Source organism: Chamaea fasciata, unplaced genomic scaffold (assembly GCF_029207755.1).
Source record: "Chamaea fasciata isolate MVZ Bird 193981 ecotype frontalis unplaced genomic scaffold, bChaFas1.0.hap1 SCAF_3, whole genome shotgun sequence".
In the NCBI taxonomy this organism is placed as follows: Eukaryota; Metazoa; Chordata; class Aves; order Passeriformes; family Sylviidae; genus Chamaea; species Chamaea fasciata.
In genome coordinates, this window is record NW_027094088.1 from 52,951,225 (window position 1) to 52,978,550 (window position 27,326).

Genomic DNA, 27,326 nt, shown 5'->3' on the forward strand with positions numbered 1-27,326 from the left:
TAAAGATATAAAACTTTATTATGAACATATTTAACAACGATTATGCACATAAAGTCTTCCAAGAAACTTCCTTGAAGTAAAATATTCAGTTTTCCTTCATATTCCACATTAGCATGAAATTTTACCACATAAATGGATAATTTCCTTTATTAGCACAACTTACAGATACACAGAATATTTAACATGTCCTCATGCACACAATCTCAAAGCAGCATTTAATTACAGCTTCTCATTAAACAGAGCATTTATCTTACACATTTTTATACCATTTTGGTACACAATTTTTCCGTATTTTCATTTTACATATTTACAAACTCCTAAAAAAAGTTTTACAGTAATGCAAAAGTTATTACTGGCATAAGCAAAAGGAAATGGGTGGGGAAATTAGGTGACTATGGATCAAATGTTGTCGTTTGGCTCAGAGAAAGACAACAGATCGAAGTCTTTCCTAGCTGGAACTGTTCTCTCCAGTATTGGTACCACAGATCCAATGCACAAGCTGCTTCTCACTGGTGTTAAGCCTTAGGCTTCCTCTTTGCCAGTTCTAGGAAAGTTTTCCACCAATTTCAACACCAACTGTATTTGTAAAGCAAATACTACAGAGTAGTTGCTATGACTGGCTTGCACTCAATTATTGATTTCCTAGAAGTCCCTTGTAATCACTGTGTACATGGAAGTCTTGCAGTTATTAATGGATGACATCTCTTTTAGGAAGCCAGGCTCACTGTGTGCTGTGGGGGCTTCTTGTGTACTTTTTTTTTCTACAGTTGCAGTAGTGACAGAAATAACTGCTTCAGCAGTAATAAAAGCCAGGCTAGCTTCTTAAACAGACTTCTTCTGTTTGACCCTTAGATTTCAATTCTATACTCAGAGGTGAATTTATGCCACCTTACTCCCAAGCTGTTTACAATCCATATTGGAGTATTCTTCAAATACTGTCTCTGCTCTTCAGTCATGGAAATCAGAGGAGTCTTGCTAGCAAAACTAGTTCCTCATCTGCTTCATTGCTTTTGCCATCTTACTGTATATTGAATTTGATGCAACAGTGATTCAACCAAGCTACCATAACACTGCAGCACTTCCAAAATAGAAAGCTGTTTTGCATGGCAAACATTGCTTAAATATGATCTCAGAAAATGACCAAAGAAATTATTTTCTCACTATTTTCATAGTGAGATACTTTAAGTACACATTTCCCATTCTTAGCTTTTCTATTTCCACTTTGAATGTAGTGAAGTTTATTCAAACTAAACAGCAAGAGAAATGGGTTGAAAACAACGTAGAAAAAAATCTCCAAATTAGGTTAAAAATAATTTAACCTAACGTTTTTTACGTTTAACCTAACGTTTTTTAGTTAATGAAATCCCAAGGCACGATGACACTATTTGAGAGTTAACTGTAACGACCAGTTCAGACTATGATAAGGAATATTAGTGTACTTTGCACATTGATCAAATTTTATCTCTTCATAACAATTTAGGAGAGAATTAAACAATATCAGAGGAAAAATATCCAAGTATGTAAGAATCACGTAAATACCAGTTTTTGACAAACTACTTCATGTATCCACTGTTACTCTAATGGAACTTGAAAGGATTTGGCTTATGTAAACAATGCCAAATTGGTTGCCAAATCTGATTCTGCATATTCAAATTGGGAGAGTTATCTCAGGAATAGTAAAAATGAGAATGGACTCTACAATTTGAGGATACAGAGCATCTTCCGTACCCTTTCAAAATAGTCTAAAAAGAAGTGCTGAAGGTACATTTTACTACAGTTTACTGGAAAGAAAACCACCACTAATTTGAATTACTGCTTTAGTGTTTTCCTGTATGTTCTTCTAAAGTAATACCAATTAAGAAGTTAATGGGAAAAACCTACTCTTCCTCCCCAGCACTTTCCTTGCTTTAGCCATCCATCAGTGCTTTGGCTTCTAACAAAGAAATGATCCCTGGCACAAAAAGGTTTTCACTTCAGATATTCTCCAAAAATTTCACAGCTCTACATAATTTTAAAAGGTTTTTCCTCTCTCCCTCACACACACACAATGTCTCACAACACATCTTTAGCAGAGCACTGATTTAATCTGAACTATTCTACGCCAGCAAGGGCACAACCACACAAAGTAGTTCCTTTGGTCCTCTCAAAATGAGTTGCTGCCTTGTGCAGCCTCTCCTCCATGATCTTGAACAGCCACCAGGAGGTTACTGCAATGGGCAGGGTCTAGAGCAGTTGTTGCATTGAAGCACAACAAATCTCCTTTTTCCCTAACATGATTCAGCAAGTCTAGCAGGACTTCATTGCACTATTCTGTTTAAATGATGAGCACAATTCCCTAGTGCAACCCAGCACCATATCATAGTAGATTAACAGTGCTTTTGAGAGTCTTCTAAAGCAGCAGGGCAGAAAAATTTTACAAGAGTAAATCTCTGTTTCAAGTACATGAAAAAAGGAGATACTTTTAGAAAGGTCAAGTATCTGAAACCAAAAGTAGTTACAAACAAACATCTTAAATAAAGAACCGAACAATGGTGGAGGAGAAAACCAACTTCTACATAGAGAAGCAGCAGCATTGTACAAGGAATACTTAATTCCTGTATACCTTTGTTCCAGCACAGACTGGAATACAGATAATCACCAAATGTGCTGGTAAAAGTTCCCATCATACAGGTGGTGACTGGTATGACAGAGAAGCTGAACTCTGCACAGAACGTGCTCACAAGCTGACTCAGGCACGTTCAATACGTGCAAAATGTGCAAGCACAACCGTTCCTAGCATGTAGAGTAACTATTAATACAACTAAAGGAAAAACTGATGTAGGGAAAAAAACCTCTAAAAATGAAACGTTTGGAAATTTGAAACTGTAATTCCTTAGAAAACTTTCATACTCCATTCTCTGCAAGTAACAATCTCCTCCAACATACAAAACCAGCAAGAAGTCAGTACTGGCTTCCTTGTGAGATTTGTTGTTGTTGAAATATTTCCATTTGAAAGGGCTGTTTAGAAAAAAACCAACACAGACACTTCTACTGTGGCAGTAAAGTATGTAATGAAACATATATTATACAAATAATTTTGCACTACTGAGACTATTTTGGCTCACTACAAATTGCCTATTTGCCCGTATCTTGCACTTAAAAATCTGGTAAACTTAACTGAAATGTATTTTAAAAATGGCCTTAAGTCTGTATCACTTATTTGAAGGAAGAATAGAAAGCTTGTGTCTTCTTGCACTGATTAAAAAACAAAACAAAACAACACCAAAAAAACCCACTTCATTCCCTGCCTCCAATTCAAAAGGCTAGGGTAGAAAACTGAAAGGGAAATGAGGCACTTCATACCGTGGTGGACAGTATACAAAACAGCTAATGCAAAATGCAACAGATGAATGGCAGTATGCTGTACACCATCCTAAACAGAAAAAACAAAACCAAGAAACCAATCAAAACCGAGCAGCAAGGAAGCAATTTGAAACTCAGTATATAATCTGTGAGACTTTTAAACTGAAATAGACAAAGATTTTAGTCCACAGCCATCCTGCTATCAGGCATTTTATAAGACATGTAAAAATTTTGGTTTCTTCAGTTTTCACCACAACTAGTTCCAACATTTGTTTTCTCAGTTTTATCCTTGTAAACAGAAACAGAAGCAGGATGTCCTTCCTGGGAGTTGGTGTTCAGATGACAGCAGACTGTAGGAAGCCAAAGAAGCTGTCCACCTAGGAAAACTTCAGAACTGGCTGAACTCCAGATTAACAAGTCTGTCTGCATTGAAACCAGTCAATCAATCACTGTCTGACTCTTCTTTATACTTGGCTCTAATAGCCTGGCCGTTCTGCAGGGGCATCTCTTCATAGTCACTCCTGTGAAACAGACACATGTTGGAACTTCTGAACACCGTGTTCAGATAGGAAGTTGAGAATAAAGAGGGAAGTTCTAAACTACATTGAGGCATCAAATGATTACTTGGGTAAGAAGCTGGTATCTGTTTTTCCTCCTTGTGGGAGCTATGAACAACTCCTGATTTTTCTCCAGAGGATGATGCATAATAAAAGTTATTCCAGTGAAAGCCATTTTTCACGCAGATTTGCATGAAGAAAGCTGGCACTACCACTATTCATCTAACTAACCAAAGGCAAGCTATCCCAGCATGAACTTGTTCAGGTTAGTGCAGTGTTGGTCCCATCTTCACTGTTCCAGCCACTTCAGTGTCTTTGGTAAGAGGTGAAAACACCATGGGTGTATTTCAGTGTCCAACACAGAGACACCTGACTGGGGTGGGTTTCAGGTGCTGCTATAATTCTCGTATTACATATAATCATGCAAGTCAAGGAAGTTTTGCTAGATTTGATTATTCCTCATTCAGTAAGTGCTGGAGACTTAAGAAGCACCACCCTCCTTCCCTGAAGCATTTACATGTGAGCTGACTCTTTGCTAATTCCATCTGACTCCTGCTGTCCTTCCCAGTGTAAAAAAGAAGCCCTTTCCTTTCATAGCTCTTACTGCCTTGGCTCCATGAGCTACCAGCATCATACTTTCTTACCTGTATCAGTGCCATGAAAATCCCATTTAGAAACCAAAAAAAAAGGAAAAAAAAAGCATTCTCATTGTATTTCTGTTTCAGAAAAGGCTACTTTTCTATTCTTCAGGCAGAAAACTTTCACTAACAAACCCTTCACTTAATTAATATTAAAAGAATATTACAAAAATAACACACCAGAAGTAACTCTCCATAAGTATTTTGTAATCTTACCCATAAATCACATCATCATCTGAATCATTCAGCATAGAAAAAGCAGGATTGTCTTTCAACTGTGATTCTGAAAAACACAAATAAGGGTAAATTTAGTGTGTTAAATATAGAAATGTGACTGTAGTGCTAACTCAACACTGTAGCAACAGACACAACAACTTCCAAGGCAGTCACAACCACAGTTCAACAAAACTATATCTAAAAAGGAATTCTCTCTCCTTTAAATTCACTGCCCTTCTGCCACATAATTATAGTGTTCTTAAGAGTTAGGGAGACAACATAATTATCTCATTTTTAGACAGAAATTCTCCATGTTGTCTAAGTTCATTTCCTCCCCTGTGTAATTTCCTGTGTTGTATTTCAACCTGCACAATCATAAACTGATTATTTTTAATCAAAATTTCATATGTATTTAAAAAGCACAGACCTCTTGGTTATTTCTAAGCTAAAAATATAGTAGTTCAAAGTTGGAATCCCTTGACTGAAGGTCAGTGATTATCCAGTTATTTTCTATCCTTGAAAGACATAAAGGAAGGACTTGTACCTTTATGGTGAGATGAAAAGAAACACGTATTTTCCAACTGCTATTTATCCAATTCCCTCTAGCTTGTTTTAAGGCCTTCATTTCTTGCATAATCTCTGCTGCTTAGCTGCAGTTCAGAGTTATATGCAAATAAAATTCAATCTAGCAATTTGCCATAGCATCTTTTTCCTGGCAGCATTTTACCTTCTGTTGTCTACAAACAAAGATTTCTGCAACCCAGCAGAAAGCTTTCAACTTTATCTACATCCAGCCATTTCTTTTTCCATTCTGGATCAAAAAACCCCATTTTTCTGAAACAGTTCTATCCATCTCAACTCTAAATTAGAGAAAGGATGAGCTCCAATATTTAGTGCCTTCCCTCTGCATGACCTCAGTATACAACATATAATTGGACAGGCTGCTAGATAATCTAATCTTTGCCTCCTTTCCCATGAAAGGTTGGGCCACATCATTTTTCCAGGTCTCTTCTATGGTTCTGTACCTTGAACAGAATGCTTAAAGCAGAGAATGCACTCAGTAAAAATATTTATTTTAATGATCTTTATCTGTTAGTGAGGGAAATGCTTTATAATCATCATGTAAGTCAGACTGTATCTTTCACATCAGAATGCAAAACCAGAATTGCCACTGACTCAATCCTTTATCTCCTTTTACATGGGCCCTGTGCAGCCCTCCTCATAGCAAGTTCTCCAAAATTCCTCCCATATTAGAGATCAGTTTCACTTCTACTTTTCCAACAGCATTTGGATTTCAGAGTCCCGTTTGCCAGCATGCCAGTGTATTAACTCATTAGAACAAAGTACAAATGAAGTGATGCTGTTCCTTAAGGGCTGTCTGAGTCACTTCAAAGGTTGGTGCATTACATGCAAACATCACACTGACTGTAAACTTGTTCTAAGTGAGCAAGAATTCAAGCCCAGCTAATCAGTTGATTACATTTTATGTGTTCCTTCATATTTCCAATGCTAATTTGCTCAGGAGCAGTGAGTGCAGCCTCTGCTTATGTTAACTCAAAGCCAACCAGAACAGTAAGGAGACAACCAGAACACCGAGACATTGCACAGCATCTGCTAATCTGGCAGCTGTTGTCATCCCCGTTTGCCAGACAATGGCTCGCACTCACCATACAGCGCGTTCTTCGAGGGGGAATACACGAAGGCCAACGTGTAGAGATAAAAGTTCAACAACCCATAAAATGATAAGAATTCTGCTGGTAGTAAGTGTCAAGGATATTGCTCAATATAGCTCCATACACATTAACTTTGGGAACAAGACCCAACCCATACATAGGCTGTTTCAATGGAAAGAATGTTTACCTTACTGAATTTGCGAGAATGAATGGCTAAACAAAACTGAATGTTTTAAATTCAATGACAACTAATTCAGGCTATTTCAAGGCAAAGCTCCCACTGAAAACAAAGCTTTAACACAAGTAACATTTGCCGTGGTACAGTCTGCTCTTGAGCAGTGGAGTGCATGGTCAATCAAATAGTTCTGTCTTGAATGCTGAAAGAAAGCAGAGTTAGTTGGGTGTTCAGGTGGGTTTGGTTTGGTTGATTTTTTAAAAAGTTCTTCCTTGGCACAGTGATGAAGAAGGAAGGAGAAAGGACTACATGTGGATAAAACTCTGAAGATGGTTTCTTACCATTGTTTCAGGTGAATACTAAAGTTTTTACATATTGTTTACTCCTACCTCCCAACTCATACCTAAGCTAATCAGCAACCAGAGCAGCTGCAATCACACAGGCAGTCTCAGAAAGTAGAATGTGTTAGGATCTCATGGTTCAGGGCCAGGAATATAGACCACAACCCTGCTGACAACACACATTAGAAACAGTCTCTCCCAAGCCACTTAAACTCTCTGTTGTGACCTGTATCACACATAGACTTGGACCAATGCATTTTAAATGACATCAAAACTATTAATTTCTCATATTTTAGTATGCCCCATGATAACTGGTAAAGCATAGAGGAAACAACTGAGGCAGCAAATACTGCCAAATTTGCCATAGTATCTCATTAAAATGAGTTAGATATGCATCAGGCATGCTTATCTAAGACTTCATTCCTCTTGGAGAGTATCACAGGCAGTTGTGATGCATGTGATGTGGACACACTAGACTGAGACTGTCTAGGTCGTGACCTTTACAAAGAGTCATTACAAAATGCTGACAGGAAACCTCAAACAAAACAGACTCAACTTCATGAGGCCACCTAGAAGTCAAAGGTCTCAGTCTTAAGTACATCATTTTAAAGCACCTCCAGCATGAAAACAGATTAACATTCCTACTTGGGCAGTATCACAACACAAGGATATAGTTCTGATAATGAGTTGACAGCTCAGCAACAAAGTTGTCCTGTAGAACTTGTGCTCCAAAGCGTAGGTAGAGTATAACAATGCTGTGGGGAAAAAAAATAAAGCATTTGGGTGTACTGTGTCCTTAGGCTGCAGAATTGAAACAGAAGGTTGACAGAAGAGTATATGAGAGAATAATTATGTTATCATGCTAACCATTTATTTTAAGATACATTTCCTTTGCTAGTTCTAAATTAAAAATTATTCTTTTGTGATTAAAAGTTAGCATTCAGCTGAGAAAAGCAGAAATTCTCAGATTTCATCCACTACAGACAATCCAAGAGTCAACAGCTATTTGAAATAACAGCTTGGTGCAGGGAAAAGATATTAACAGTAATGTAAGAAACTAACTGCAGACTTCTGCTTTGACTAAGTGAAGCCTACTAAGCTCCAGAAGAGCTCTGCCAAGTGAACTTCTAAATCTTGAGCAGTGCCATGGTAATCGAAATGTAAAGTTAGCTCAAAAGCCTCAAGAAGGGTTAAAAAATGAAGAAATGGTTGTCATTACAATAATATTAACAGGCATTCTTCAGTTTCATTGACTAATTTATTAGCAACAAAATGTATTCAAAGCCCTGAAAAAAAGGTTAGAAAAGTCAGAGTACTGACAAAAGTACTTTGAAAAGCCTTACCTAATGACAAGCACTACAAAGGTTAATGCAGTCAAGAATTTTAACCTGAGATCTGAAAAAGATTGAGAAAAGTTGTTACCAGTGAATTTGCACCTACATCTAGGAGAAGCAAGGCCATTTGGGAAGAATCAAAAGAAGTATTCCTTACCAACATAAGGCATGTTTCGAAGTTCTGAGCATGCCCTCACTATCAGGAACAACAGGTAGAGAATGTATGTGGTTGCCACCACAAGGAAGAAGATTTTCATTCCCTATAAGGGAAGTGTTAGGTTTTATTATTTAATAAGATTTCATCTAGTCTTTCTTCTGTCAATAGAAATAATTAGTTCCCAAAAGCACAACATAGAATGGTCCATTTGTGCAGGGAAAGTACCTCATGAGACAAGGGCAGTGATACATTCAGGGACATTCTTGGAGAACATAAAGAAAGGATGCTTAATAGAAGCCAGGATTTTGTTAACTGAGTTCAGCGTTGGCTGAATCTCAATAATTTTCTAAAAACACGGTTCTCAAGAACAATACAAGGACCCATGTACATCAAATCTTCCTTTAGAACAAGAAAGTCTGAAATTTACTAGGGTAAGGGATCTTGGTGGAAGTTAAGATGTACAAAACTGAGTAACAGACAATTTTTTTTCTTTCAATCCCAACAAACTTGTGGTGTTTAGTCTCCAGATTTGCAAGACAAGTTACTTTTCTCAATGGGACAGATCTCAACATGGTCTACGCATGATCTAAAGCAAAAACAAAAGCACTCTAGTCAGAATAAGACTGTCTGACCAGTATTTTCTGTTTTCTAAACTGTGTTATACATTTTTATAGAAGAACAAGCCCTGTATCTCCTTATACTGGCTAACTGTACCTGCCTAACTGTACCTAACAGCAAGAAGTAGTTTTTGACTTACCTGGAAATTACCTGTGTCAACCCTGTATTGATATGTAGGGTCATGTACTTCATTCACACTAGAAAAGATTCAAAATTAAAAAGTGGTATGTGCACAATTCCAGACAAGGTTAAAAAGACATGCTGACCAAGAAACCCACTCACAAAGAAAAGGTTTAAGGTTACTATACGAAGTTCATAACAAAAGGGTCTGGCTGTGTAAGTTGGTGCAATGCCATTATTCCAAAGAGGTCATGACAATTTACCATAAATAGCAAACTAAATTTGAAGAAATATGGAGGATTTAATTGGGATCATGTCTAATCCCACTTGTTTTGTAGAAAATGTATATCTTGTAAATTCCTACAAGCCTTCAGGATTCCTACAAGTAAGTCTTCAGGACTCAGTGTCTACATTTTATCCTTAGAAAACTCTGGCATGAGGCCTTCCCTCATAGCAATTTTATTAATAGCATTAGCATTTCCTGCAACTGCACTGCTTTCAATAATGTACAACGGCAAGGAGAAGGTTAGAAGGGATCTTCCTTCTGAGAGATGGAATAAGAGGCAAACACCTGAGACTAAAACAGTAAAGAAACTACAAATGTTCTAAAATATAGATGACATTTTTTGGGTAGGGAAGAGTGACACCTTGATGTTAACACAACAAATTGGAAAAAAGGGAGAACCACTAAACCAAGCAAAAGAACAGAGCTCTGAGCAAAGACAGCATAGCTTGACTAAGCCACGTCTGTACCAGTTGTGCAGGTTTAAAGAAAGTCTGGTCAAACTATGTCATAATTAGCTACAGAGAAACTGTTGCTTCAGCTACTAAAAGCTGTTGCTTCAGCTACTAAAAGCTAATTGAGCCATAGCACTTGAGTGCTTCTTGTAGAGAGCCATAACATACTGACAAAGAAGTGATTTCTAGATCATGCTCAGATTTATGAGATTGTTTTCTACTAGGTTGTCCATGGAGAACTGTTTTCAAATCAGTCACAATTTGCAGAACAGAAAGATGTAAGAATTTGAACTCCATTCCTGTATCAAAATCCAAGCATTAAGAAATAAGATACCACTGGGTACACACAATCTTCTCACTCCTGAACACTCTCAGCTCACACTTGGGCAATACATTTTAAATTACTTACGTTTGCCATATCCCCAGTGTAACAGAGGCCAGCCACAATAGTCCAACAATAAAGAATTTGGGCAGATAGAAAGTTAAGCACTTCCTTTCCCCCTGTTAAGAAAACAATAGTGTGGTGAAAGTGTGAACGCACACTTGAGATTTCATACATTCTTGACAGAATAAAATAACTATCATCTTTGTTTCACTCAACGTGAGACTAATTTTCTGTATTTTTATCCTCCACAAGTGACTAGAGAAGACATTATATTCTATCATCATTTATAATTGTGTTAATAAGATGAAGTTGAATTGCAGCATCCTATTTCTAAGGTCCCACATATTTCAGTGATAATGCAAATACAGGAATAGGCCCCAGAATTCCTATTTCTCTTATGCAGTATTTTAAAGTAGTTTAAAAAACCAATCAACTACCACATACAACATCAAAACCCTTCACGCAAGAATGAAGCACAATGGCATCATAATTCTGATGACAGTTCCATCTATTTCATTTAGGCTTGGTTGACTCAAAATAATCTACTTCACCATAAATCATTCTAACTCCAAAGCTTCATATGTCACATTGTGCTTTATGAATAAAATAAATGTCTGTTTTGTAAGAATTTAATTTTTGTCCCCTTTTGAGAGAACTGAACAAAACAAGTCCTGTCTCCTCAGTAGGCAGAAAATACTGTTGCATCTCTTACCTGTACTCTTATACCATGGTAGACACAAAGCCAGAACAACAACAGTGCACACAGAAAAAGGGACTGGAACAGATCATCCAGCATTCCAGGAAACCAGCTGTTCACCAGAAAAGAAAGAGGGAAAAATGGATCTGTAACAAAATAAGAAAAAAGTTAAACAGAGAGAAAAAAAAACCTTTCAGTATGAAAAGTAAAACAGCATCTATCTTCATCAGAACAAAAACTCCTACATTTTTTCAAATTACCCCAGTAAATGAAACTGAAGCTTGCTTTATTTGAAAGAAATTAACAAAGAAAATGGTGCCTCCAGCAGCAATCCACTCTGCTGTAGAAATAATCTCAAATGGTTGCCAAGATTTCTAGAAGATTTCAAGTTTTATTAGACTTTCTACTGAACCACTGTTAATGGTGACAACTTAAAAAATTATCATCTAATGACTAAGATGCAAATATTCTTTTGGCACTGCTAGGAAGTGCTAGAATTTGCTGTGATTTACTGGACTAGAAGTAGCCTCCATTTTTAATTAAACTGTGAATATCTGAAAAATGAAGAAGAGAGCAGACAAACAGAAATTGAAGGTTAAGTATGGCAGGCACCTATTCCAATCAGAGCCTTAAACAAATAGTTGACATCCATGTGACTGAGAAGAACAGAATCCACCCACTCGTTATGCCCTTGAATTTGCTACACTTGGAAAGGGTTGGTTTTTTTTAAATTTAGTTTTCTGAAGCTTTAAAAAAAATACTTATAAGTTCAAGGAGAAATTCCATTCTGCCTTCTCTTTCTGTCTTGTTTTTTTCCTGCTTCTTTTTTAGAAAGGTGCCTTTCTAAAAATTAAAGGATGCAAGTACCATTGTAAAGTAGCAAGAGAGGAAGTAGGATGGACATCCATTTCTGTTCAATGCCCCAGTCTCTCATGGAGAATTTCCGCAGGGAATGTGCAAACAGACACTATAAAAAACAACCACAACAATTTGTAAGGAAGGAATACAGCCTTCAATGGTTTAACCAGAGCTAAGACAGAGCACAGCACACTGCAAAGACTACTTCATGAGGCCTTTGCCACTGAGAATACTGTAAAGCGGGAGCCAGGTCTCCTAGTTTCTATTTCAGGTTTGCTTGCCGACCCCAATGCAAATTACTTAATTTCTCAAGCAAACTGAGAAGTAAACCAGCCAGTACATGAAAATCAACAGAGTGTGAAAAAAATGATGTTGCCTTGTTACTGGTCACACACTATCAACTACTTCCACTTGAACACACTTTTTAAAAAAGCAGATTGCATTTTATATTCACAATTACCTGAGCAACATCATCTGTGAGAAAAATGCTATGGAAGAGTGCAGTACTTTGGTGTCTCTACTCTGAAAATTCAGGATTTTAGATTTTATGTTGGTTTTTTTCCAAACACTTATTTTCCAGGAACCAAGACAGGTTAGAGAAGAGACATCATCTAAATCATAGCATAATTTAGGTTGTAAGGGACCTCTGGAGGTCATCTGGCCCATCCTCATATGTAAGGCAGAAAAAACTTTAATGTTAGAGCAAGGTCAAACAGGCCACACTCTGGCCATCCTATTCCTGAGCCTACCTACACTGCAAAAAAATACTTTTCTTTAGCATCTCATCATAATTTCCTTTGTCTAAGTAAATTTTTTTTCTGCTTAATCCAAATCCAGAGTTTAGAAAAACAAGTCTTCCCGTTTATCCTATTTTCTTAATGTCCCTTCAACACCACTTGTAAAAACATAAAAGCAGCAACTACGTAAGTATTTCAGAAACGTTTTTACACCCATTCAGTGACATGTCAACATTGCTGCCAGGGTTAAATTCCTAAACACAGCATTACAGAGCATTGTTATCAACTGCCTACATAATAAACTCCAGAAAAGCTGAAAAAACATCTTACCGTGACCATGAAAGTAAGAACTACAAAGACAAATCGGAACCATATTTCCACTTGTGAAAAGGTTGGATTGTAGGTCTTCCACTACAAGAAACCAAAAGAGCCCAGTGAGCAGTATTTTGACAGACAACATATGACATCCATGATTAGCACTTTATTGCAGATGCTGAAAAGTTCTGTGGCTTTTCAAAATTTAAAGGTATAACCAAATTCCACTATGTCATCATGGAAAAATAAAGATAAATTTGTACTCGCAGGACTATCTGATGAAAAGATAAGCAAAGCAGCCTGACAGCCTTGCTTCTCCCTTATCCTGCCACTTCATAACATACTCAGTGTGGTCATATGTTAAAGCACTCTCAGGTCAAACAGGACATTCTTCATTGATCTGAACTGTACTTTCAATCCAAGTTTGAATGCCAATAAATGAGTAAATCCAGTGTGTTCTTCTGTACTACCAAAGTCAGACGCATAAATTGATTATGAAGAAGTCAAAAAGGTACAGAGGTACTTCCTGTATGGAGTTTATTTTCTTAAAGCTTACTCATGTGTCTCAGAAGTTAAAAACGAGAAAATCATGTAAAGGAAGGCTACGTAGCTTACTAGAAACACAGAAATCTTTATATAGGTTAAGGGGGAAAGCCTCCTTCTTCTACTCTAATTATTAGAAGAGCATAAATATTAATTGTAACATGTCAGTTTGCATAAACTCTGCTCTGTTGACAATTTATCTCATACCTGGCATGCTTCTGAAGCCATTTTTGAAATGTAAGCTCCCTGGCATAACATATGCTCTGCTCATCTGAACAAGAAGCTTTACCTTTCAATGTATTAAATCTCTCAACCTCTGTCTTGTCTTTTTAAACTGTAAATGTAGAACAAAAATTATATGCAGAGAAACCTATTATACAAAAGGCTATCCATTGATTTCAACTGAGATCACCATAAACAAATGTAATAATGAAATAAATGCTACAATTTTAGTTGCTGCAGGAAAGTTTGGGTTGGAGGTTTTTTTTGAGATTGCATACAGGTCTGCCATAAAGGCAGCCTGCAAAGCAAGATAAAAAACTGTACAACTACAAATGCCCCAATACTTTGTTCTGTTTGAAATCTGGAACTAAATAAAGGGTTTGTGAGCCTAGGGTTTTTTCCCCCTAAGAGCTTGTTTTTAATTATATGCTTTATTCACTAGAGTATTAAAAATATTAACATTTAGAAAGTAAACTTAGTATATTAAAAATATTTTTCCTTTACAGTAAGATTTTTGGTTGCTACCTGCTCTGACACACTGAACACTACATACAGGTAAATATATCAGAGTAAGCGGTATTATAAACTTGGTTTAGTTCCCTTTTCTCCCAATGCAACTGTTTCTAAATTTCTTTCTGGAGTCAACCAATACACATGACATAAGTGCTTTATAAGCAATATTTAACAATATTAACTGAGACAGTTATTCCACTGGAGATCATTTGAGTGAATTATTTTAGCAACCTGCTTGTGTTAGCTGGAAAAAAAAAAAAAAAAAAAATCTTTTCCTCATAAGCACAATGCCCCCCAAAAAACACTTCATTTTTCTTTGAGTTAGTTAAACCTTTCCAGCCCACACTTTTATGAAGTCTGGAAAATTTTGCTAATTCAGATACACCTCTTGGAGAGGCTGAAAAAAATACTATCCTGCAGAGAGGCAACCAAATACAGAAAATTGGATATTCTAATCTAGCTTGCCTGTTGTAAAAAATATCTCCCAGAATTCAGACTAAATTTATCTATTACAGAATACAGCAGCAGCAGTAGTTCTGAGAGAATTTTTTTTCCCTTATAGAATTAAAAAATTGGTGTAGACCCTTATCAACAGTAAATGCTATGATAGCTCTGACATAAGTAGTTACAGAAAATATAATTATGATGCATTTCTTTATTTATCTTCAAAAATCTGTCACTTTTTTGTTACAGTTAAAACACTAATACAACATTAAAGAGATTTCTTTTACTAGTATAAACCTTTATACTTACTGTAAAAGTAATGTTCTGGATGGTATATGTTAACTTGTTGAGATCTTCAAAGCTAACAAATATGTTGTACTGAGTGTAGTTCAGGTAGCCCAGGTGAGCCACAATGATTTCACTGCATTTCTGTGAACACACACAGAGAACAGTACATAGAAGTCTTCAAATTATTCCAGAATATGCACTGTTAGTATAGGTTGGAGAATTTGTTCCTAAATGGTCCAAAATACTGATGCTATTTATTATATATCTGACCAATCTCAATCAGTCTGATCCAGACTTTCTTGAAAGATACCAGAGAGAGCAGAAGAAACTGATAAAGTCAGTCAGGTGGATCAGTGGCCAAACAAGAAACAGTTCCAGCTTTTCCCTTGAGCTGCTGACAGCAACTGCTTGCAGCACCAGGATGGAACCAAATAACTCTGTCACTGACTCAAGCTGGTGAGATGGGGCTACCTTGTATGAACTCATTTTTAAAAGTTAACAGGAGGAAAGAGAAAAGTCAAGTATGTTGCTCTCTTGGCTGTGTAATTAAATGTAATGGAGCACTATTAATTAATTTCTGCAAATTTCATAGATATATGCATATATCTATATTAAAAAAACCCCACTTAATTTACTATAATGCTTATCGTAAAAAAACTTCAGCTATGTCCTTCCTAAAGGATTTGCATTGGAGAAGCTGTTTCCAATTTAAGCTTAAAAATTTCAGTGAAAATTACAATAGAATCTCCAAATGTTTCTTCACAGTGGCAAAAAATTTGGCTTTTTCAGAACACAGATGCCAGCTGGTTTCAAGCAGATTTTCCAAGGTGTTAGAGAAGAACTCTTCTCTCCACTGGAATTCCATACCCCATCTTCTGCTACAATATCCCTTTCTTCAGTACTGCTAAAGATGTTTAGGTGACTGAACAGGACCCACCCACTGCTTTACTGACAAAGAGGAACTCTAACAAGAAAGAGGGGTCGGGTCTTTAATGGGCCATAGACACAAGTCACAGAAGTAAACAGAAAAACGATGGACAGGTAGGTGTCTTGTCAGCATTACTGCCTACATTGCTATTATAAATAAAACTGTCCTGTAGAGTACTTCCTGAGATGTGTTTAACTGGTACATTCTTATCTGCAATGTAAAGCAGCACGCACACAGATTTAAAGGAAATGCACTACATCAGAGTTTTGTTTAAGCAAGTGCATACCTGTGCACAACTGAGTAATCTGGTCCGATTGTGAACTTGATTGTTAACGTATGGTGTGCTCCCGTCCTTCACCACTCCCAGGACTCTGACTGTCATTGTCACATTCTTCTTCAGGGATACTGCAATGAAGACAGAAAACATGCATATATTGCTACATGAAGAAATTAAATCTCAAATAGAGTTCCAAAATCCTTTAAAACACATATGCTATCCAAATACTACTCAGACTTACCCAGTTATACATTACAGCAGTAGGGGGTACAGTATTTTTATACACAGGCAGTAAGTCACAAGCCCTGTACTTAATCTTGACAGATTAACAATTACTAATACAGTATTTCTCACATATATACAGGGACGCTGGATTGAAAAATCAGTATCATTACAATCTACACATCTAATTTCTCCCAAAATGAAAAAGGAAATACACAGATTATCTAGATACTACTGTTTTCACAAAAATAACAAACAACTTTTTCCCTACTCCTCCTTGCTTACAATTCAATCAGTGCTGTCCATGTCTTTACCAAGGGAGAGGGGTGAAGTGGAAAAAAAAAACATATCAGAGGAAAAACCCACTAACCACAGCCAGAAAGCAACAGGATCATGTGTGTGACAGATGGAATTAAAGACACAATAGATAGGTTGCCATAGCAGTTTCCCGAGAATTAGGTCAGATTCTCACCATCATGCTGATCCAACTCAACCACACAGGTCAGCCACAGCTGCTGGTTGTAAGTTGACAGTGGTGGCGAACTTAAATTAAATGGCTTCAGCTGTAAAAAACCCACAAGGTCAGCAACCACTGTTATATGACATATCTACAGTTACAACGATGGAAGGCCTTTAATTATGTTTGTGACAATGTTTTTGAGACGAGATTTCTACGTGCTACCCTGTGGATAGCATGATAAGCAGCTCATATAGAAGTCTTCCAGAGAAGTAGCTTAAACAGCACATGTATTTTGAAAAGCATTGAACTAAGGAAAGGCACAACTACCTAAACTCATAAAAGCAGCAGCAATAAAACAGAAAAGTTCAGATATGAAAAACAAAATTCTGAGGCCTTGTCTGAATATAAGAAATCATTTTTAGCATTTTATGCCAAAAGTCAGATTTGTGGGCTTTTATCTGCTACACAGTTTTTAACTTGTGAAACTATAATTATAAAAAACCCAAAGAAAAAAAACCCAACAAAACCTTTTTTGCACTTTCACGAAAAATACTTTAGATATTAGGTTGACAGATATCAGGCTAGACAAACAAAAATGCAAGAACCAAGAACCAAAATACGGAAGCATTTGAGAACATGTAAATGTCCCTCTTAGGAAGCCAGATCCCATGTCTTGGTTACATGACAGTGAACATTTAACAAGAAATATTTCTTTACAGATGATCACAAGGGAAATCACAAGAGGGATAGCATTAGTTGCCACTGAGCGCATTGTTTTTCAATGCATCTTCTCAATTTCTATTTCTGAACCTCCTACAATAATCTCCAACATTAATTCACCAGAGAAAAACTCAGGTGTTTCTTTATCAGAAACTGCTGCGCAGAAATATCTTGAAAATCTCTACCTGACCTTCTCACAACAGGAAGAGACCAGAAATTGCTGCCAGGCTATTCATGAAGTAACACAGTGGTAGTACAACATTGCACGTTCAGCTTCAAACTGGAAAGCACCACTAAGACATTCTGCAGTAAAAGTTTAAATATTTAAAATAACTGGGGGTAAGGAGGGAAATGTTTAATATTGCTAACATCAAATAACACCATTTATATAATTCAACAATATTGATTAACTCTTACCTTTAGGCTGTTATTTAAGTCAGTTCTTGCTACAGAAGTTTCGATTACATTAGGACCTACACAATTTATAAGAAGGAAGAAAGAAAATAATATTGAAGTATACATATAAGTGATGATGTAAATGTAGGTTTTCAAAAGACTGTACAAAATGCCCCCTGCAAAGCAGGTAAATAGCATTTCACTTTTCAGATGTTTCAGATAAAAGGCAAAGCACTTGGATATTTCCATATAATTTATAAATTTGTCCTGCATGTTCCTTTAAGCATCTCTGCCATGGTATTTCTACGTATTATTAAATTAAGTAAATTATAAATCAAGAACTCCATGTCAAAAGCCTTGGATGTGTAGTCTAACCTACTACAATTTTAGTAGTAGCTTTTAAATTCATATACATCTATATCAATCTATCTATGTATATATATCTCCCAAGTTTTTATGGGAATGCAGTCATGAAAGCACTCAGCTACAGAACCCCCTTGTTCAATCAGATCAGGTTGCTGAGGGCCATGTCCAATTAAGTCTTATAACATCTTTAAGGACAGAGACTCCCACAACCTGTCTGGGAAACCTGTTCCAGTATTTAACCACCAATACAGTAAGAAAAATTTCCTAATATGTAACTGGAATTTCTTGTGTTCCAGCTTGTGCTGCACCTCTGAGAAAAGCCCCATCTTCTGCATAACCCCCGATAAGGTGGTTCCAGACAGAGGTACAATTTCCCTTTAGCCATGCAAGAGCACCAGGTACTGAGGACAAGAGGAATGGACACGTTTTTACGTACACAAAACACAAAAGGACTAAACCAGGAAAGTGACAGGGAAGAGTAGGAAAAGATCTGTGCCTATACAGCAGGTTGTGAACACACACAGAGAAGATGTATAGCAGGCAAGACACAGACTCCTGTATTTGGGCCAGGAAGATCTCTCTGTCCAAATGGTCTCTCCCTGTATATATTTGATCTGGCAATTTAATGAAACTTTTTAACCCTCAAAATATGCTCCTTCAATCACAAACTCAGCATTATAAAATTATGCAAGAAAAGCAGTTTGTCACAAAGACCAAACACTTCAAAGTTACTACAGAGAAACAATGTAAAAGAAGGATGTTTATAAATGAGCCACCTGGGATCACTCTGTCCAAGACAGGTTACCTGTCATGACAGCTCTAAACATGCAGCACTGCTCGGGCTCCTACAACCACTCTGAGAACAACATTAACCATCTTACAGACTTAAAGGAAAAATTAGGAATTTCAGCCATCACAGCCAGAGTTTCATATTAGAATTGCAGTGCAACATCATTAACAGGCACCCCCTACAAAATCAGTTCTGCATCACTGGACTTTTCAGTTTTCAAGTACATATAAACCAGATTTTTGAAAGGCGTTTTTTGTTTTAAAAAGCAAAATTGAGTTTCAGCAGGTGTTCACAGTTGGTAAGCCATCACATATCAGTAATTAAGTTGTCGCCCTGATTTTTCAGCCTTCTGATGTTTACATTTTGTACTGGAGTTTTCCTGGGCAATGTAACATAAAAAAAGAGTGATGTTTTGTAAATTATGCATTCCTTCCTGGGGGGAAGGACAAATTGATGGACTTCTGGATTGACCAGTGGGGTCAGAGAGGTGTCAACCTCATCCTCCAGTCCCTGATCAACCCCCAAAAGCTACTTAAACCCTGATCCCAAAATAAACTTCCTTCTTTCACGTTCTCACAACTGGACGGTGTAAGTGTAGTTTTTCATGTCCGTCTGGCGACATTAAGTCTTGATGAAACAAACAGAATTAGCCTTTTTTAAGGGTTTTTATTTTTTTAATCGGAAGATATGAACCAATATTGGGATAGAGAAATCACAGCCAAAGTTTTTAAAAACAGCAATCACATCAAATAATGAAGTTCTACTGCTACAACTGCTTCTTCTCTAGCGATATATAAAAACTTCTGAAACAAAATTATGCTGTGGCTGCATTACTAACAAACTGAGACTAATTTAAATAGTTATTATTTATTTTAGTCTTGCTCACTTAACACAATAACAGATGAAGGCAAAGAACCACCCTGAGGTGACGAACTGCACAGCTACAGAAAATGAGTTCTGCACCCCAAAGATAACACAGACCCATTGTGAAAAGAGAAAGAGTGAGTGCAACTTGGAAAAAAGACCAAAGAAGTCTATATCTGTTTAGAGTTACAGGAACTGTAGGAGCAGCATCCATCTCTGATCAAACTGTCTTGATTTCTCAGATGAAAATCAAGAGTTCTGCCAGGCTTCCCAAACTGCAGGTATAGATGTTGAGTGTGGGTAATGGCATATTTAAGTAGCACAGAAAATCTGGATGTATCTCCCACACTTTTATTTACTTAGTGGGTTTGGTGAGCTTTCCTCAGACTGTACCCTTTAATGAGGGAGCTTTCTGTTGTTAGGGCCCCTCCTTCTATTCACAGGAAGCAAGCAGCTGTCAACAAAAGCTGTGAGGAATATCACAGTAATTGTTCAGTGGGTCTCCTCCCAAGGTAAACAGCATCCTTTTAAAAATACTTATGTTATAATAATGAACAGTGTCAGCCAAACTATCCAGCAAACCAACCTTACAAGGCCAAGAATCCCACAGGCATGCCAGTTCCTGAGGGGGATCACAGGCAAGGCCTGGGACCACAGCATGGTGCAGATACCAAGTGCTGTGGACAGCAGCCAAGTCCCCTGGGCCAAGGTAACCACATCACCAGGTTACTCTGCATGCAGACACAACACACCAGCATAGCTCCCAACCAGCTTCTGCTACTGATTAAGAACAAAACACTCAGTTTTCTCTTTGTAGTGGTTTTACGTTTGCCCAATTCTGTTTTGCCTAATTTAGTGTAGTGGTTTGAGTCTTAATTTTTTGGGGCGGGGGAGATAGGATTTGGGAGAAAAAGGCAAAACAGGTTCAACTTAAAGTAAATAGATTTATTAACACACACTAAAAAAGGAAAGAAAAAAGAAATTAAACTTTTAAATTTACTTTTACTACAAACTGTTCCATTTTTTTCCTTTGTCATAAAATGCACTTCTGCAAATGTGTTTATGCAGTATTTTAGTGGCCAAATAATGCCCTTCAGCATCCTTCAGCAAGTCACAGGAATATCAGCGGTTAACCTTTATGAACTGAAAGGCTGTTTAGACCTTTTGCTGCCATAATAAATCAAACAGCAGGAAAGAAGGTTTTATTTCACAGACAAATTTTATTATTGAAGGCTAATATGAATAATGTATTGCCTAGAAGGCACAGATGGGCATAAAAAGCCCAAACAGCTGCCTCCAATTAACCCACCCTTCTTTCCAAGGCAGGCAGGATTGGATGGCTCCCAGGCCTGGGCAGCCCTTCTCACTCTAAAGGAAGTGAAGGACAGGGCAGAGGTAGAGACAACCCAAGAGACAGGTCAGAAAGTGTCAGAGAGGGGCACAGAACACACTGGACATGCTGAGTGATGTGGAAGTCAGCAGTCAAGAAGAGTAAGATGCTAACAACCCGAAGTAATTCTTATATAGGGGGTGGGTTGCTTAATGGGTACCAGTCCCTCCTTCCCCTTCTGCCTGCCATTTCACTTCTGCATCAAAAAAGCTGTCCTGACAGCAGAGTATATTTAAGACTGCTAGGAGAATATACTGACTTATTTTTCAAGTATGTTTTAGCCCTGGGAAAACTCTCTGGCATGAAATAAAGAAGGGTCCCATGCTTTTCAACTCCCTAGTGACACTGCATTTTTGTTGACCAGACTACCACAACTCCCTCTAATGTCCAGGATGAGACCCAGGCACTCAGTGCTTAACCTCCCAGGTCATGTCAGGACTCTCACAAAGATCTCCAAAACCAGAGACCTAAGCTCATATATGTTTGACAAGTGAAGTTCATATTTTTACACTAAAAGATTCTGTATTTATGTGGCATTTACCACCCAAACATTTAGAAGGCTTTACAAACAGTTATCAGTTTCCTCACAGGAAATCAAGTATTAGCACTACCATTTTACAGACAGAAATACAAAGAAAACGTAGCAGTCTGCTGAAAAATTATGTTGCAATGAAGCTGCTTTTGTTTCATTTTATCGACACTCCCCTGCAAAGCAGTTGGAAATACCAAGTGTTTGCAGGTAGTACTCCTATGAAAAAGTGGGATGGAGGAAACACTTCCCTGTCTGTCTCAAGACTAATGCTTCCTCACACAACTCAGGAGCAGTAAGCTCATCAGCATTTAAATACATCTGTAAATGCCAACAGGTTTAGACAAAGAATATGAGAACTGTAAACATCCTTACCTGCTATTCCTATGAAGACTGTCAGACCAAAACAAATAAAGAATACTACAAAGACCAGAACAAAATGCCTTTTGGACAGTGTATACAATCGCATCGGGGCCAGCCTGCAGGAAGCAAAAGAAACCACATCATTAGTGTTCTAAAGGGGCAGTAAACAAACCCCATTCATTCTTCAACAAAGAAAATTAAACTCTGAGGTAACATGTAAAACTAAGAAAAAAAGATATTGATGCTGTTTCATAGAGCAAAGACAACGGGAATTATTAAATACATGAATGTACACACACATCTGTGCTCCAAAATGTGTGAATTTTGCCCATTTTTTTTATGCTAGGGTTTTCTATTGTACTGCAACCTGAACAATAGAAAACATTTCTTAAAGGGAGAAAAGGTTGCTTTTGTTATTTCATATATTAATAATTTAAACATCCAAGACCCTATGTCTCCTGCAATAACAGCTTAATCTAAAGTTTAATCACTAACAACTCAGTTACCTGCACAGGATCTTGATGAGCTGTTTATACCCTATAAATATACTTCAACCCTGCAGGATCATCCCTAACAAGGAGTAGTGCAGAACTCCAGATCTGCTAGACGTGCATGCTCAGGCTTTGAATTCTTGTCTGAGCTCCACCAAAGCTTGGGAAATAAAAGCCTGACCTCAAGTTTCCTATTGGACACCTAAATACAAATACAAGTAATGACATCTCCTGCATGATGCACTGGTGGTTATCATTAGGTTAAAGACAAAACGGGGAGGGCAGGGCTGTGGGTGTGCACTGAAAACACCAATTGCATTCCCTGGAAAACAGGTAACTTCCAGTTCTGTTAGGCTAAGGGAAATATGATCAAATAACTAAACCTACATAAGGTGGACAAATCCACCATGTTTCAAAATACAGCCAACATTTCCTCTTGAGTTAGGCCAGAACTGAGCCCCCACACACCTGACTTCCTGCTGCTATGATCAGGAGGGATGAGTTTATATGGGAAAGCTGTAGGACGGGGGGGCTGATGGGGTGGTGGTGTTCTTCAATAAATTTGTATGAGCACCATCATCATGGAAAGAAATGAAACTGTAAGACTTTAATGACAGAGCTTCCTTTCAGCTTGGAATAAAACTTCTTTCTTCTTTTCCCTAGCTGAATGGTGCTCTTACTGGTCCACCACATTAACAAAGAATTGCAGAAAAGGTGATGAAATCCTTCTTATTAGCCCAGCCTGAACTCTGGGATCAGGTACCATGTGCTGCATGCACGGCAGCCCTTAAAAGCAAGGTAGACAATTCACTTCAAACCAGTACAAGGATTTAATAATAACACCCTCTATTTTCTTTGAGAATCACTGCATTTCCTCCAAATGAAGCACTACCAAAACCAATTTGCATTATTTCTTTACTGTAAAGTTTGAGAGATCTAAATCTTAATTTATTAACACACAAAGGAGGTGGGGAAGGGAGGAAAACCCCACAGAAATAATGAGAACTGCAAGCAAAGAGCTTCAAATGTTACAAGTCTGCACAAACTGGCTGTGCAGAACTGCAGGCACAGCACCTGCAAAATATTAGCCACACACCTTTACACACAGCAGAAACTCTGCATCAGCCTAGAGGTCAGAAGAGCTGACTGTACAGCCAGAAAAGGCAAACCATACATGAAATGACCAAGCAATTACCATATAAGCAGTAATGGATTATCACACAGAAGCCTCACAAACAAACAGGATTTTAAGCTGACTTTTAAAAACACCAATTAATAGAGGCATTTCAAACCAGAACTTGTCTGCACAACTTTTTCAGGGATGTAACTGCAGTAATTTTCTTATATCAATGTCTTAAAACCTCAGCCTTCATGCATTTAAACCATGTTAAAGCTATTAAATCTGTACTAGTACTAAAACAACTAACTAAGGTGCATTTTTCCATCAGCTGCAGGGGCTCCTTGAGTTCCACAGATGACCTGGTATTCCCTGTCTACCAAAGTACACCAAGTATGGGATATTATCTTCAGATACATATAAAAACAGTACACAAAATGTGGACATGCCTAAATTTGCCCTAAGAGTTTAAGTGAGTACCAAATGCTTCATGGCAGAGCACATACTGAGGATCTCTCAGCACAGGAAAGTCCATGGGTTGAGCACGGCTGACAGCTGGAAAAGTATCACGTTTGCAGTAAAGTATAACGTACTTGTGCTGTTCTGAACAGCTCACATCTGGGCATCCACTTAACACCTACAGGCTGATGCAGGACACTCCTGACGTGCTGTGCATGTTCTTGGTTCTTCTGGTAAGTTTGCTAACTTCAAAGTTTTTGCAGACATTTTAAAATGCACGATGTGAACATGAAAAGCAGCTCCCTCTCCACGCTCCTTACAGGAAAGTCACCAGCTCTTCACCCAGCCAAGAGTGTTACAACCATTGGCAATTAGCACCTGGCTATACCTGTGAGCTTTTGAAGAAACACGTTCCAGACATTGGCTCATTATTTATTCCAACTGCTCTCCAGCTGGTGCAACACCAAGCTGTCAGAATGGGTATGTGTACACCTTCCTACCAATAGGGATGCTGTAGTCAGCCAAGAGTGGAGACACAGACAGGAGGGACACGCCCCTCCTGTGTTTCCCTTCCATTCACACCTGTGCTCCTCAGCTCTCACTAAAGTCACCGACTGAATGTGCTGCTTTAGAGGTCAGTAAAGCAACGTGGACACTTTAATTAACAGCAAATGTAAGGACTCAACCAAACCTTAACGCATTTCTCGTGAGGGCAAACAACCATTTGCAGCATTCCTGTCAGGTGATGCATGCTTCACTGCCCCTCACCACAGTCCCAGAACTTCCTTGTGTCGATTTAAGTGTCTCGTTGCACCTATCACCAGCTGCCATACAAAGCAGGTAAAATCACCTTCCCTAAGTTCAACACCTGCCTTTTGGAAAGAGATTATATTAAGTTTACGAATATATGTAAGTGCAAGTTGGTGATGCCCCATTGACAGCCCCTACCTTACATTTGAAAGGCCCAATAAGGAAGGAAATGTTGGGAACATATTTATGGGAAAATCAAAAAAGATTCCTCACTCCGCATGCACCTGTTCAAACAAGTAAAGAACTGTTGCTTTGCTTTAGCAAGCAAAGTGGAAGATGCTTTAATCAGCCCACAGCAGCTGAAAGCTCAGGACCAGCCATCCAACTGTCTGCAGGTCTTTCAGGCAGCTTTTACCACCTACACTCAGCTTTATCCTAACTCAGAGTGGTTTATAATTAACTTATGTCTGAAACTGACTGCAAAGGAAGAGAAAGCACTGAGATACAAACAGAGAAATATTATACTTAAGACATCTCAAACAGCAGTCAGTAAAACCAAACTGCTCTAGTGCAGCCTGTGACAGAGTTAACTTTGGAACACACACCCGTAACAACTGCAATCTCTCAGCAGCCATTCATACATGAGATGTAAAGGTGGGTTACATCCTGCTTTTGAAGTAAAGTTTTGTCTCAAAAGGTTCAGGAAAATGTTTTTCAAGATATCCCTCATCTTCAAGCCACTTCTCATGACTGCACAACAAAATCTTTAATGAAGACCATCATGAAAAACAGAGCCTGTTATATAATAGTTTTCACTTAAGGCTGACTTAAAGGAAGGGAAACTGTGGCAAAACTGAGATTAAGCAGTAGGCAGGCAGAGAGTTGATATCAAAATCAGAAATAACTTGCTTTTATGTACAGCAGCTTTTCTGAAATCCTAGCCTCAACATCTCTGCCTCCAACTGCTCTTCTCTATTTTAGGCTCACTCCCAAATAGAACCATCAAACCCACTTTGATCTGAATAATTATATATGCTACCTACGTTCACAGTACTATCCATACACCCTGCACTTGCTCAGGCTTTAAAGACATTGCTTGCTTGTTCCTCAGAAGACCTTGAATTTCTTCTTGCACATGTATTTCACAAGGGTTAATAGCTAATGAGGCAGCACATGACTACATAAAAAGAGGCATAAAATTAACAGTCAGTACTATACAGAACTGCTACATGACAACTGACAGATAAACACGGCTGTGCTTTACCTTTGCATGTGTGCACAGGGTGGGTTTGGCTTTTTTGGTTTTTTAGTTGTTGTTTGTTGTATTTATTTAAGTCTGAATAATTAATCACGGCTATGGCTCCGTCCATGCCAAGAAATATCTGGGAAAGCAAGTTTTTCTTTTTCCTTTAACACACAATCTGAGAGTGGAGATACCGCCCGTGGGGGGGAGGTTTTATTCGCCATATAAAAGGCAAACTCACAGCGTTCCTCTAGAGAAAAGGGCAGTCACCCTCGGGGTTCTGAGCGGCGAACCACAACCTCAGAAACATCCACTGAACCCTCGGCGAGCTGATTTCCTTACCGAGGATAACGTGTATAAACTGAACTAGATTCAGATTACTCAAAGAGATGGAGGAGTCTCCCTCCCTGGAGATACTCAAGACCCGTCCGGACACAATCCCGTGCCACGGGCTCCAGGACTGGCCGTGCCTGAGCAGGCGGGCTGGACCAGATGGCCAATGGCTGTGGTCCCTTCCAAGCGTTCCCGCTCTGTGACTCTGTGAATGACAACACTCAGCTCCTCCCTCAGAGAACGGAGTTCGTTCTCCCGGACCCGGACCCGACCGACCCGGCGCCCCTCAGGCTCGCGCGCCCCCCGCCCCCACTCACGGCTCCATGGCGGCGCCGCGCGCGCCCTGCCGCCACCTCCTCCGCGCGCCGCCGCCGCCGTGGCACAGCCGGCGCCGCGCGACGCCTTCCGCGTGCGTCACCGCGCGGCCGCCACGCGGCCCCACTACGTCAGGGCCCGGCCGCACCCCCGCCGCGGGGCAGCTGAGGGGGCGGGGCGGGGGACCTACGGCGAGCCCGAGGGGACACGGGCCCGCGCTCCGCCGGGGCGGCGGGAGGGAGGGTGGGACGGGGTCTTCGGGAGGGAGTGCGATACGGCTCCAGCTTATCCTTGATGAGCCGGCTTGCACCGCCAGCACACGGCTGGTGCTGGCCTGCCGGGTGCTGCGGGTTCAAAATCACAGTAACAGAATCAGGGAACCAGTTAGGTTGGAAAAGACCC

General features: G+C 38.8%; 1 protein-coding gene across 1 annotated transcript; it reads right to left on the reverse strand.

The window, feature by feature from the left end:
• TMEM181 (transmembrane protein 181) lies at positions 1 to 26,990 on the reverse strand. The gene is made up of 17 exons (XM_066179016.1): positions 26,927 to 26,990; positions 22,229 to 22,332; positions 17,936 to 17,991; positions 16,811 to 16,901; positions 16,126 to 16,244; positions 14,933 to 15,052; positions 12,917 to 12,997; positions 11,859 to 11,958; positions 11,007 to 11,137; positions 10,319 to 10,410; positions 9,191 to 9,248; positions 8,434 to 8,536; positions 8,286 to 8,337; positions 7,615 to 7,697; positions 6,421 to 6,510; positions 4,754 to 4,820; positions 1 to 3,863 (listed from the first exon to the last, which is right to left on the reverse strand). Exons 1-17 carry the CDS (start codon positions 26,932 to 26,934, stop codon positions 3,785 to 3,787), a joined length of 1,434 nt encoding a protein of 477 aa, XP_066035113.1. The 5' UTR covers positions 26,935 to 26,990; the 3' UTR covers positions 1 to 3,784.
• Between the last annotated feature and the right edge of the window lie 336 nt (positions 26,991 to 27,326).